The 13253-nt window shown below is 44.9% G+C and overlaps 1 protein-coding gene across 1 annotated transcript; it reads right to left on the bottom strand.

Annotated features, from left to right (window-relative positions):
- Positions 1 to 607: 607 nt before the first annotated feature.
- Positions 608 to 12178, bottom strand: CLEC17A (C-type lectin domain containing 17A). The gene is made up of 11 exons (XM_037818578.1): positions 12073 to 12178; positions 11886 to 11963; positions 9861 to 9893; positions 9728 to 9778; positions 9603 to 9644; positions 9390 to 9431; positions 8333 to 8599; positions 8186 to 8248; positions 6184 to 6279; positions 5824 to 5975; positions 608 to 670 (listed from the first exon to the last, which is right to left on the bottom strand). Exons 1-11 carry the CDS (start codon positions 12113 to 12115, stop codon positions 629 to 631), a joined length of 909 nt encoding a protein of 302 aa, XP_037674506.1. The 5' UTR covers positions 12116 to 12178; the 3' UTR covers positions 608 to 628.
- Between the last annotated feature and the right edge of the window lie 1075 nt (positions 12179 to 13253).

Raw genomic sequence — 13253 nt, 5'->3', positions numbered from 1 at the left:
CCCCCCTGTTGGCTACCCCTCTTTTCCTTTATTCCAACCCTTGGCCTGGGGTACTTGCTAGTATATCGGAGCAGTTTGTGCTAAAAAGTTCGTGGTGATGCTAGGGAAGAAAAATTAAATGGTCCAGGGAGAAAGCCCTGTTCCTTGGGATTTCTAGAGAATCTGCTAGCTTGCACTGTATGGGTGACAAGAACACAGGGGGGAATAGAATGCCCAGACGTGGTGCCAAAAATAAGCAGTAATGCCTGCATACACAGCCCCACTGCACCCACCCACCCACCCAATAAGGTTCCGTAAGCCCCTTCTGTGCCAGGCATAAAGCCTTCTAGTTTTTGGGGTGGTTGGGGAGGTCCAGGGGGCAGCAGGGGGACACTCAGAGGGCCAAAGGCAATGGCAATTTACCAACAGGGAAAGAAACATTTGTATACTTTAACAGCCAGCAGGATCAGTTAACAGCCAGAGTCCCTTCGGCCACACATTCCCATCTCGCTCCCCTCTCCCCAGGGTTGAGACCCCCAGGAAAACACAGAGGGGCACCAGGAGCCCTGGACACTTGCCCTTGTAAACGTGACGGGTGACCCGTCCAGCACACCTCCAAGTCCCCTCTTCTTCGTGGTCCCCCTTTATATCATTCAGCCCCAGCCAGTACACCCGTGGAGAGCCATGAGCCCTGGACACAAACTTCTATAAGGACAAACTCCATCAGTCATCCATTTCTATACACAACCCTCAAGGAGAGGGTCCCACCTCTACTCCATCCCATAAATTTAAGGCTTGTGGACATTGTCCCCCAACCCTTCCGAGTCCCCACACAGGGCAGAACAGAACCCACCCAGCCTCTCACTGTTGTACGCATGGTGGAATAACATCCCCGCCATGCTACTTTCTTGTGGGACCCATAACCACTCTGCCACAGTTTTTTCAACTGTTAAATGGGATGATAATGAGTGAATGATTTCATAAGTAACAAGCACTCAGAACAGTCCCTGGCTCAGAATGCTGTGCAATGCTACTTTAACATTATAACATACATGTAGCATTCTTTTAACTCTTCATTATAGCAACACATATACAACTCAAATTTCACATTGTAACCACTTTCAGGTGTACAATTCAGTGGCATTCATTACATTCACAATGTTGTGCTACCATCACCAATATCTATTACCCCAACTTTTCGATCACCTCAAATGGAAACTCTGCACCCATTAAAAATAACTCCCTGGCAACCTGGGACATGATGCCTGGGGATGAGCCTGGACTTGGCTTTCTGGGATTGAGAAAGGCTTCTGGACCAAAAGAGGGAAGAGAAATGAAATGATACAAAGTTTCAATGGCTGAGAGATTTCAAATGAAGTCGAGAGGTCCTTCTGGAGGTAACTCTTACAAATTATGCAGCTATCCCTTTTCAGTTTTTAGTTTCTTTAGATTAGCTAGAAGGAACTATCTGAAACTGTTGAACTGCAATCCAGTACCCTTGATTCTTGAAGACAATTATATGACTATATAGCTTATATGACATGACCATGTGATTGTGAAAACCTTATGGCTCACACTCCCTTTACCCAGTGTATGGACAAATGAGTAGAAAAATGGAGACATAAAGTAAATGAATAATACAGGGGAGAAGGGGTATGGGATGTTTTGTTTTTATTCTTATTTTTATTTTTATTTGTTGGAGTAATGAAAATGTTCAAAAATTGATTGTGTTGGTGAATGCACAACTCTATGATGATACTGTGAACAACTGTACACTTTGGATGATTGTATGGTATGTGAAAATATTTCAATAAAAATTGCATTAAAAAAATAATAACTCCCTTACCATATGACCTGGCAATCCCACTATTAGGTATATACACAAAAGAACTGAAATCAGGAACTTGAACAAATATTTGCAACTGATGCTCACAGTGGCATTATTCACAACTCCCAGAAGATGAAAGCCACCCAAGTGTCCATCAGTTGGTGAATGGATTGAAAAAATGTAGCATAGACACAAAACGGAATATTATTTAGCTGCAAAAAAGGAACGAAGCTCTGGTTCATGCGACAACATGGATGAACCTTGAAGACACCATGTTGAGTGAATTAAGGCAGATACAAAAGGACAAATATTATATGACCTCACTGATATGAAATAATAAGGATTAGTTAACTCATGGAGTCAGAATCTAGAATATAGATAACCAGGGGATAGGGAGGGAGTAGGAAATAGGGAGTTATGGCTTAAAAATTACAGTTTCTATTTTGGACGATGGAAAAATTTTGGTAATGGACGGTGGGCACGGTAGCATAACATTGTGAACATAACTAACAGCACTGAATTATATATTTGAATGTGGTTAAAAGGGAAAATTTTAGATTGTAGATATGTAACTAGAATAAAAATTTTTTTTTAAAAATCCATGATCCTAATTTAAACCATGGACAATTATAATTATACTTATATACCTATAGTGAATAGTACAATTATAAAAACATGCTTTCTTCAGTTGTAACAAATGTACCCCACCAATGTAAGGTGTTAATAGCAGGGTGGTATATGGGAACCCTGTATTTTACGCACGATTGTTCTGTAAACCCACAACTTCTCTAATTAAAAGAAAGAAAGAAAAAAAACTTCCCCATTTCCCTTTTCCTGCCCAGCCTCTGGTAACCTCTCATCTACTCTCTGTGTCTATGAAATTGCTTCTTCTAGGTCTTTCATACAAGCAAGATGATACAATATTTGTCTTTTTGTGTCTGATTATGGTACATTTTAATGGTAACTGGTGTTTTTATTTCCCTGGTTTTTTCACTGCAACATGCAGCCTCAATCTGCATCTAGGCGACAAGCTTCTCTGTTAAGTTGACTCAGGAAAAGAAGGTGAAAATGAAAAGAAAGAGGTGGGGAAGAGACTTCCTGGTTTTTGTATTTCAGAAGCCCAGGTCTTTGGGGAAAAAAGAAAGGATGTATGCCAAAAGCAAAAGATTGGGAATAAAATATGATGTCTAAAAGAAACTCCCCTTCAGGAAACCTAATCCATGGTGATGAAAATCAGATGGGTGGTTGCCTGGGAAAAGGGAGACTTTGGTGGGAAAGGGGACATGAGGGGACTTTCTGGGGTGGCGCCAATGTTCTATATTTTGATTGGGTTGGTGGTTACAGAGTGATACACATGTCAAACCCACCGGACGTACCTTAAGATCTGTGCATTTTACTGTATGCAAATCATACCTCACTCATATAATTATCATCACCAAAGATTCCTTAAATTTTGGGGAGGAGAGACCACATTGAGAAGGAAGTTATGAAGGTGGACGAATGGTGGGTCTTTTAAGAGATGGGCGCAGGTGATGGCAACTAAAACCCAGATGGGCTTGGGGGCTCCAAAAGCAGAGGGGATCTGGGCCCCATTTCCTGGGTAAAGCCCAAGGGAAGTATCAGGAAACCAGAGAGAGGAAAAGGCCACTTGGCCCTTCAAAGTTGTTGGAGCTTTACAGTCTTTCACATCTCGGCAAGGGGTAGAAGGAGCCTGTGCCTCAAGAACAGAAAGAAAGAGGTGGAAAGACATCCAAGCCCAAAGGCTCTTGTTGACAAGAAGATGGCATGTCTCAGGGACAGCCAGGTGGTCCAAGGCCAAGTATCAGACAACTGGAAGAAAAGCTAACATTTTGCGTCCTTGCTACCTGCCAGACACCCAAACAAGGGCAGCTTAAGAAAAAGAATGTCACCATCTTGGCCACTGCTGGATCCCCAGTGCTTGAAATTGTATCTAGCACATAGTAGGCACTCAAAAAATGTTGGTTGGATTGATGAATTAATGAATTATTGAGTGAGCTGTTCACTTTGCACGGACTATCTCATTTGATCCTCATCGTGACCCGCTGAAGTGAGTGTTATTATTATCATTCCCCATTTTGTAGATGACGAAACAGAGGCACCAAGAAGTTAAACTATTTATCAGTGGAAGACATTGAGGACCAGACATGCTGTCTTCCACTTTGACCCCACATAAGCTGTCCCCATTCAGAAAAAAAAGGGGAGACCTTGATTGACTGGGATTAAATGCCCACCACCCTGTTAGAATGGGATCTCAAAAAGGAACCAATATGAGTTATTTAAAGCAAAGTCATATTTCTTGTGCAACTAAGTTTAGGGAGTATGATTTGTACCAGCCCCATTATCTCAGCTAATCCTCCCCCAAACCCTCTGTGTTAGCCACACATACAAATGATGCTATGAAACAGAGGAAAGAAAAACAGAGGGCAGAGTGGGAGAGGGCTCACAATCACCCACTCAGTTGAAGCTTCTCCCATTCTGGGCTTCTAAGACCCTTACTGCCCTTTGTACCCTGGGCTGGGGAAATGGGGTTAGTGGGCCATCTTGCTTAGAGCTGGTAGCATAACCCTGCACAGGTGTCCCTCTCTGAGCCTAATAAACTCACCAAGAAACTGTGGACATCTCCTGACAGGAAAAAAAAACAAAAACAAGGAAAATATAGGAAAAAAAATAATAATAAGATGGCTGAACTAAACTCAATCATCTCAATAATAACATTAAATGTAAATGGGTTAAAAAAACAAGACCCAATTATATGCTGTCTAAAAGAAACCCATTTTAAATATATCACAGATAGGCCAAAGGTTAGAAGATGGACAAAGATAAACCATGCATCAAATTGCTATGATGTAATGGTTAACAGCATGAACTTTGAAGCCGACCATCTGGGTTCAAACCCTGACTCTGATACTTCTAGTTGAAAGTTACCACAGGTAAATTGCTTACGTGTACTGTGCCTCAGTTTCTCCATCTGTGAAGTACAAATGATATGTACTATGTACAAATGATAATATTACCCAACAATAGTAGTATTGAGTCATTAAAGTTGTTTACAAATATTCCAATTCTCCTTCTGGATGCATCCAAGTGAGACTGTACTTCCCTATCACCTCCTAAAGGATGGGATTGTCCATGTGACTTGCTTTGTGAATAGAAGTAGGTGGGAAGCTTTAAGAGTCAGTGTATAAACTCCAACCCTGTAGTCCGGACTCCTGAAGATGATTGTACAACAATGTAGATTACAAGGGGTGACAGTGTGATTGTGAAAACCTTGTTGATCACATTCCCTTTATCTAGGGTATGGATGGATGAGTAGAAAAATGGGGACAAAAACTAAATGAAAAGTAGGGTGGGATGGGGTGGATAGTTTGGGTGTTCTTTTTTACTTTTATTTTTTATTCTTATTCTGATCCTATCTGATGTAACAAAAATGTTCAGAAATAGATTATGGTGATGAATGCACAACTATATGATGGTACTGTGAACAGTTGATTTTACACCATGGATGATTGTATGGTATGTGAATATATTTCAATAAAACTGAATTTAAAAAAAAGAGTCAGTGTATGATTTGTCTCATACACTTTCAACAGTGAATCTGCCACTGAAATTTGGGGACTGATACACTAATTTATGGTGTTATTATGAGGATTAAATAAATTAATGCATGCAAGATGTAAGATGTTTGTATACAGCCTAAGAGAATATAAACTGCTACCTAAGAGATAGCCATTATTATATCCCTGTGTTAGAAATAAAACTGAGGCTTGGTAACTTCCCCAAGGTTGCCCAGCACAGTTAGGATTTGAACTCAGGGTTTGAGCACACACCTTTTAACCCTCTGCATGATGCTATCTCAGTAAGGGCTTGCAGTTAACATTTTTAGCAACTCAAATCAGTTCCAATCTCTCTCTACCCAGGGCAGGAAAGAACGTGTGAATCCCAGAAGAGTGGCAGGCTAGCCTGCTGGTTCACAGGGGCCATACAGGACACCTCACCTGCTCAGCCAAGCTGTTAATGATGACCAGATGAGAGTAATTTTCCTGGCAGAATATCCGGGCTCCATCCCATGGCTTCATGATTGGGGAGAAGTAGTAACACTTGCCCTCAAAGGGGAGCCAACCCTCAGGGCAGGTGACCCTGGCACAGTCTGGGAACAAAATAAAACACTGTCAGGGTGGTCCCAAAGCCAGGGCCATGTGATTGGCATGCCATATACAGCTGTGCAGGCTGTGCACTGCTCAACTCCAAGGAGAAGCATTCACAGAGACTGCACTGAGAATGGTTCCCATGGAGTTGTGCAATGCTCCAGCTCTACCATGACCCCCTCCCTGGGCAACTGCCCAAGTCCCACTCACCTAATAAGCCCCGAAGTTCCATCAGGGACTGGCTGGTGTCGGCTTTTACGTGGTCAATGTCCTCCTTGAGGCCAGCTAATCCTGCCAGGCCAGTCACTGTAGCAGGGGTGAACATGAAGTTTAGGCATCCAGAACCTTCTCCTACTCACCTCCGACTGCAGATGCACCAGAGAGAAACCAGATCCATGTTCTCCCTCACTGCACCCATGTTCTAGCGGCTGGTGCTAGAACTCAGAAAACCACATGCTCAGTGCCCAGGGGAGGTCCTAGGGGCTCAGAGGAGGGAGTAACCCCGGGACTTGGGGAAGAGTAGGGATGGTGGGCTCCCTGGAGGAGGTGGGCTTTGAAGGAACAAGGCAATTCAGTAACTGTGAGAGGGAGGAGGAGGCACAGCAGGTAGGGACCACACTGGGGGGAAAAGGCTCAGGGACAAGTATGTTGGGAAAGACAGAGGCAGCTGGAGTGGGGTGGGTGCTCTGAGTAAGGTAAGGTCTGATGTCTGGGTGCTTGAATGCTAAGTCAATGGTTTCACATTGGACACTGGCAATGGGGAGCCACTGGTGGGCTTTGAGGGAGAGAGCAGCTTGATGTGAGGTATGGAGAGGGACAGCACTGGATGGAGCAATGTCCAGGCCTTGAGCAGTCATGGCTAAATCCAGCCCCACCACAAACGTGGCCGTCTTCCAACATTCCCTAGCTTAATGGATAACCCTTCAATTGCCTGTCATTCCCAACCCATCCCCAGCAAGAGCTGTGCTTGTCAATTTTTACCTCCTGAACCTCCTTCTAACTCCACCTACTTCTCTCCATCCCCACGGCCACCACCCTCATCCAAGCCACCGTCATCGCTCACCTGTCCAGCTGCACCTCCGGCTCCCTTTACTGATGATGTCACCTCCTACCACAGAGCATTTGCACATTCCTAATTCCCTTATACCTTTCACAACCCTCACCTGATTAACTCCTTCCCTTCCCTCGCTCAGCTGCAAGTGCCATTTCCTTAGGGAAGCTCTCTGGGACCTCCCAAAGACACAGGTCCAGATCCCTCTTAGACAGTTTCATAGAACTGCATTCCTCTTACTTTCAGCAAAATTTGGAATTTTATAATCATTCAGGTGATCATTTGATTAATGGTTGTCTGTACCCATATGGTCCAGTAGAAATATAGTGTGAGCCACATGTCTATTTTCAGTTCTCTAGTAGCCACATTTTTAAAGTCAAAAGAAACAGGTAAAATTAATACAAATGACTTGGGCATACCAGTATGTCATTATAACATTGTGATGGTTTGGAGCTCTGTACCCCAGAAAAACATGTTCTTAAACTTAATCCTTTCCTGTGCGTATGGACTTAGTGTAAATAAAATCTGTTCAAGATGTTACTTCATTAAGGTGTGGCCCAAATGAATTGAGTTAGGCTTTAATCTGGATTACTGGAGTCCTTTATAAGCAGAGAGAAAGTCAGACAGAAAAAAAGCCACAGAAAGAGCAGCCAGAAGCTGAACGACAATGACACCCAGAACAGAAAGGAGAGGCCCAGAGAGGCTGCCGTGTGCAGAGGAGAGCCCAGGGCCAAGGATCACCAGCAGCCAGTCCCAGAGCATTGCAGTCTTCAAGGAGAAAGCACCACTTGCTGAATTCTCCTAGCCTCAAAACCATGAGCCAATAAATTCCCGTCATTTAAACCAAACCCATTGCATAGTATTTGCTTTAGCAACAAGGAAACTAAAACAGACATGCAATCATATTTTAAAATCATGAGGGGCATATTCTGTGTTCTTTTCTTCATAGTATGTTTTCCATTTATTTTACACTCACAGGATATCTCAGTTTAGACCAGCCACGTTGCAAGTGCTCGAGAGACACACGTGGCTCATGGCTATCATTCTGGACAGTGAGGTCTAGACACACACACATATTCTACCCTTGGTGCCTAACCCAACACTTGGTATGTAGTAGGTGCTCAATATGTGTGGAATGAAAGAATGACTGAAAGCTCTCACCATTTTCTTGCCACGCCATCTGCTGAAAGGTCAACATCCGCAGCTCTTCCACCACCTCCTGGTCTGCGAGGGGGAGTTCAGCTTGAGCTTGGGTCCCCCCGTGCCCCGCACCCAGCCTCCCCCATGCCCCATCCTGGCCCAGCTCACACTTGATCAGGGTCACAGCGAGGCCGATGCAACTGAGGAGCAGTGAAGCCACAACCAGCGGACACAGACACGCCGTCAGTCTTTCCTCGCGGCAGCGCCCAGAACAGCCCAGATTCTGGCTGTGCCAGGGCACTGAGGCTGCTGTTGAGGGAGGGGTGGGGGTTGCAGAGAGACTGACAGCAATGCTGTGGGGAGTGAGGAAGGGACCCTTGGGCCTTTCTCCAAGAGAAGGTGGACAGAGTTTTGTCGTCATGACTGTCCCATCAGCTGGGGTTGGCAATAGAGTGTTGGGGAAAGTGAGTCCTGAAGAGGCCAGAGCAACTATGGACCACTTACTGCATACCAAGCTTCATGTTGCACCCTTATTATCTTAGTGGAGCCTCCCCCTTATGACATCAGTATTATTCCCATTTTGAAAATAACAAAATTGTGACTTGGAGGGGTTGTACATAACTTGGACCCTGCTTTATTGTTAACATCTATGATCCATTATATTCTAATAAATAAGGCTATGAAATTGAGTAACAAAAGACAGAGGAGATGTACAGAAAAATATATGAAGAGATGATAGACTTAAATTCAATCATATCAATGATTACATTAAATGTAAATGGTCTAATTAATTAAAAGCCAAAGACTGCCAGATGGGATAAAGAGAAAAACAAGATCCAACTATACGCAGTCTACAAGAAGCCCACTTTAAATATAATGATGTAATGGGTTAAAAGAAAAGGATGGAAAAAGGTAAATCAGTAGCTCCTTCCCAAGTGGCTCCCCATTCCAGGAAGCCTGAACATTGTATCTGGGGTGGAGAATATTGCCTGCATCTTGGTCAAGCAGGAGGAGGGGTCTGAAGTGTGTCCATCAGGTCTTGGTGCTGTGAGTGCTTGTCTGCTCCAAGCCCTGGGACCCTGGGGTCTGGCACAGACTCAGGAGGGAGCTGTTTCCAAAAGTAGCAAAGGCTCTCCTGGCCCCAGTTCTCACCCCAGGAGCTAATGGTCTGAAACAAAAACCCTGCGGGAAGATATGGAGGCCACCAGGACGAATAAGGACTTACTGGCTGGAGATGACTGCAATGCAGGAGGTTCTGGATTAACATCTGAGAGAAAGAGGGAGAGACATTTATTCAAAAGTTTCCAAAAGACTCTGTCTTTCTACATCCACAGCCCTGATCCCCTCTGCTGTATTCTGGGCTCAGAACTGGGGAACTGGATGGGGGATCTTCGGGTGCCACCTCTCAGGCATTTTAAGGGTTCTTCCCAGTACTCACGCAGCTGGGGAGACATGAAGGGGACAGGGGTGAGGTCCAGGCCTGGAAAGGGTCAGAAAGACAAGGGTCATGCAGAGCAGGGTTTCATCCAGGTGAGCTGGATGGTCCCAAGCCTACCCTCTCACCTGCCATCTTTGGAGACTTTAGGGGAAGTTGCGGGTTCTCCGTTTTCTTTCCTTAAGAGGGAAAAATGGTTGCTTAGGCACAGAGGAGAGCAAAGTGGGCACTGGGTCTGCTGCACCCCCAGTCCCAGCTCACCTGCCCTTGGAGGCCGCGGTGGAGCGAATGAACCTGGGGAAGAGAAAGTTGGAGTTAGGGCTGGCCTGAATATGGAAACAAGATTGAAGAAAGTGATGGAAATAGGGTTGGGATTGCAATGGAGAGTCGGGGGTGAGGTTGGAAATGGGGTTGGGTGGTAGGTTGAATTATGTACCCCAGTTGTGGTGGGGTGGGGAACATGTTCTTAATCTTAATCAATTCCTTTGAACATAAACCCATTGTAAATAAGACCTTTTGAAGATGTGATTTCTAGTTAACATGCAGCCGAATTGAATGAGGTTGGGCCTTAAACTTATTACTGGAGGCTTTAAGAGAGAAAGCCACTTGGAGAAGAAGCTGGAAGTCAAGGGAACCCAGTAGAGAAAGAGAAGGTGTCGCGATGTGCATTGTCATGTGACAGAAAAACCAAGGAACCAAGCATCACCAGCATTCAGCTCCAGAATTCCAAAAGCCTTCAGGGAGAAAACATTGCCTTGCTGATGTCTCGAATTTGGACTTCTCCTAGACTCAGAACTGTAAGCCAATAAAATCCTGTTGTCAAGCCAACCCATTGTTTGTTTGTTTTAGTAGTTGGGAAACCAAGACAGATTGGGTACGAGAATGGAATGGATTAGAGATGGGGAAAGGGTAAATGGATTGCCAGTTTTAAAGCTGAAAGTCTCACACCCCAGGAAATCTCTCAGCCCTGGGCAAGCCAAGACAGTTGGTCACCCTAAGTTAAAGACACAGTTGAGTTTGGGGGTAGGAATGGAGTTAGAATAATGATAGGAATGGAGTTAGAATGGTGATAGGAATGAATGTGGGGTTGGGAATGGAGTTGCAGTTGGAGGCCAGGATTGGGTTTGGATGGAGATGGGTATGGGGTGGGGCTGAAGATGGGTTAGGGTGGATAGTGATGGACCTGTGAGTAGGGTTGTGATTCAAGATATGGTTAGGATGAAGAGTGGAGTCATGACTGTGTTTGGGAATGGAGAAGAAGTTGGGTTTGAGTTGGAATTGGGTTGAGAGATGGTCATGGAGTTGGTTTGGGAATGGACGATAATTTGAGGTTGGGTTGGGGACTTGTGATGGTGTTGGGTTTAGCAATGAGAATGGGTATTGGGGCTATATTTGGGATATGAATGGGGTTATGTTTGGGGAGAGGATGGTCCTGAAGATGGAGATGGGGTTGGTTTTGGAGTTGGGTTTGAGGATCATGTTGGAACAGAACTGGAGTTAGAGATGGACAGTCCAACAGCAGGGCCCATTTCACCTACTTCATGCTGATTCCCATGCTGTCCTTGGACCTCCTAGGATGGCCCCACTCTGGTTTCAGAAATGTGGGACACAGAGTCCTGTCCCACACACAATGGCTGCTGTCCCATGGACACCTGACTGGCTGGGCCCCAGGGACCTCTATGGCCTCAGGGGCCCTGGTGAGAATTGACTCCAAGAAACTCTCAAACCTCCACTTGTATATCCACTTACCAGACTCTTGTTAAGTCCAGGGCAAGGTATGGGTAACACAATTTCTGAAGCCAAACCTGGGCTTTGAGTGTGAGTGTAAAGATGCTAATGCGGTAACCTTCCACTTGTAGTTCCTCAGACATACCATCTTTCATGCCTCAGGGCCTTTGCACCTACTGGTTCCCTTCTGTGATTATCTTCCTGACAAATTCCCACTCATCCTTCAAGTTTTGCTCCAATGACCCCCTCCTCTGACTGCCTGATAAAACCTTCCCTGACACCCAAGTTCACACCATTACAAGTAGAGCACTCAAATCCCCTGAGAATTCCCCCATCCCTCCCCTTTTGGCACTCATCACCTGAGGCTATGTCCAGAACAGCCTCTCCCATTAGATTGAGAGAACCTCAACGGCAGGGTCTAGCCACAGATGCTCCCACTATCAGGGTGCCTGGCTGGGTTGTGTGTCCACAATGGCCAGCCATTGCCCCCTGGGGATGCTGCTTCCCCATCTTCCAGGACACAAGATGCTCCATCTGGCCTCAGAAAGGACCACTTACCTGGCTTGGGAGGAAGGTCCTTGTAGGGTGGTGTCATGTTCTCATAATCATCATCATCAGTATCATCATCCTTGGCTCCTTCCAGAGACAGAAGCAAGTCAGAACCCATCCCAGAGTGGTGATGCTACAACAGGGTCATGATCACCCTATCCACCAGCCCCCAGCCCCAGCCTGACCAGGGCTGTACCTAATGGGTCCAGGCATCTAGAGTTAGTATACAGGGTGGGCATGGCTGGAGCCAAGGTGAGGAGTCTGAGAAGGTGTTTCTGCACCCTGTCTCTCCTGCTTGAGTATCTGGGGCCTCTCTCGGTTCCCTTTTACTTTAAAAGGCAAGAACATGCAAACCCATCTTGAGGGGAACTCCCCCACATGTGCACACACACACACACACACACACACACACATACACACACTTTTCTTTCTCCCCAGTTTGAATTCATCACAGAATGTAGTGGTGTGGAGTTATATACCACCATCCCCCAACAACAACAACAACAAAAAAAAAACATGTTCTTAAACTTAATCCATTCCTATGGGCATAAACCCATTGTAAACAGGACTTTCAATGAGGTGGCTTCAGTTAAGATGTGGCCCAGCTCAGTTAGGATGGGTCTTAACTCCATTACTGAAGGCCTTATAGGAAAGGTCACAGAGCAGCCAGAAGCTGAAAGTCAATGGAATCCAGAAGAGAAAGGAGAGGCCGCCATGTGCATCGCCATGTGACAGAAAAGCCAAGGACTAAGGATCACCAGCAGCCAGACCCAGAATTCCACAGTCTTCTGGGAGAAAGCATCACCTTAATGATGTCTTGATTTTGGACTTGTCGTAGCCTCAACACCATAAGCCAATAAATTCCCATTGATTAAGCCAACCCATTGCATGGTATTTGCTTTAGGAGCCAGAAAACTAAAAATGAAAGTAACAATGACAACAACCCCTGCATTCAAGCTCCTAGAAAGTGCCAAGCCCTGCATGAAAAAGGAATTGAAAAGATAAATAAGCTCCTTCCCTCATAGAACTCTCAAACCAGACAGGAGAGACAATAAACAAGTAAAGAAATATAGAAACAAACAATATAGTTTCTGATAATGAGTATGTATTATTTTAAAAATAAATAAAACAGCATAGGATGGGGACTAGCAGTCAGGGAAGGCCTCCTGGAGGTGGTGACATTTTAAAAAGATGTTAAAGTGATAGGTGCTAAGAACTTCAACATTCCAGAGGGACATTCTGGGCCACTGAATCAGTTTTCTATAGCTGTGTAAAATATTATCTCAGAATTTAGTGACTTAAAATAGCAAAATAGCAATGAGCATTTATTTGCTCTCAATATCTATGAGTCTGGAATTCAAGAGTGGCTTAGCTGAG

This window comes from Choloepus didactylus, chromosome 25, assembly GCF_015220235.1.
Source record: "Choloepus didactylus isolate mChoDid1 chromosome 25, mChoDid1.pri, whole genome shotgun sequence".
In the NCBI taxonomy this organism is placed as follows: Eukaryota; Metazoa; Chordata; class Mammalia; order Pilosa; family Megalonychidae; genus Choloepus; species Choloepus didactylus.
The sequence above is the reverse complement of the archived record's forward strand: the minus strand, read 5'-3'. Positions and strand labels throughout refer to the sequence as shown.

Bases quoted from the DNA above. Each gene is read 5' to 3' on its own strand.
- CLEC17A (XM_037818578.1), bottom strand. From the start codon at position 12,115: ATGCCCACCCTGTATACTAACTCTAGATGCCTGGACCCATTAG. The intron at 6,280-8,185 runs GTGAGAGCTTTC...CCCCTGCTACAG, and splicing joins GATGGCGTGGCAAGAAAATG to TGACTGGCCTGGCAGGATTA. The intron at 5,976-6,183 runs GTGAGTGGGACT...TTTTGTTCCCAG, and splicing joins GGAACTTCGGGGCTTATTAG to ACTGTGCCAGGGTCACCTGC.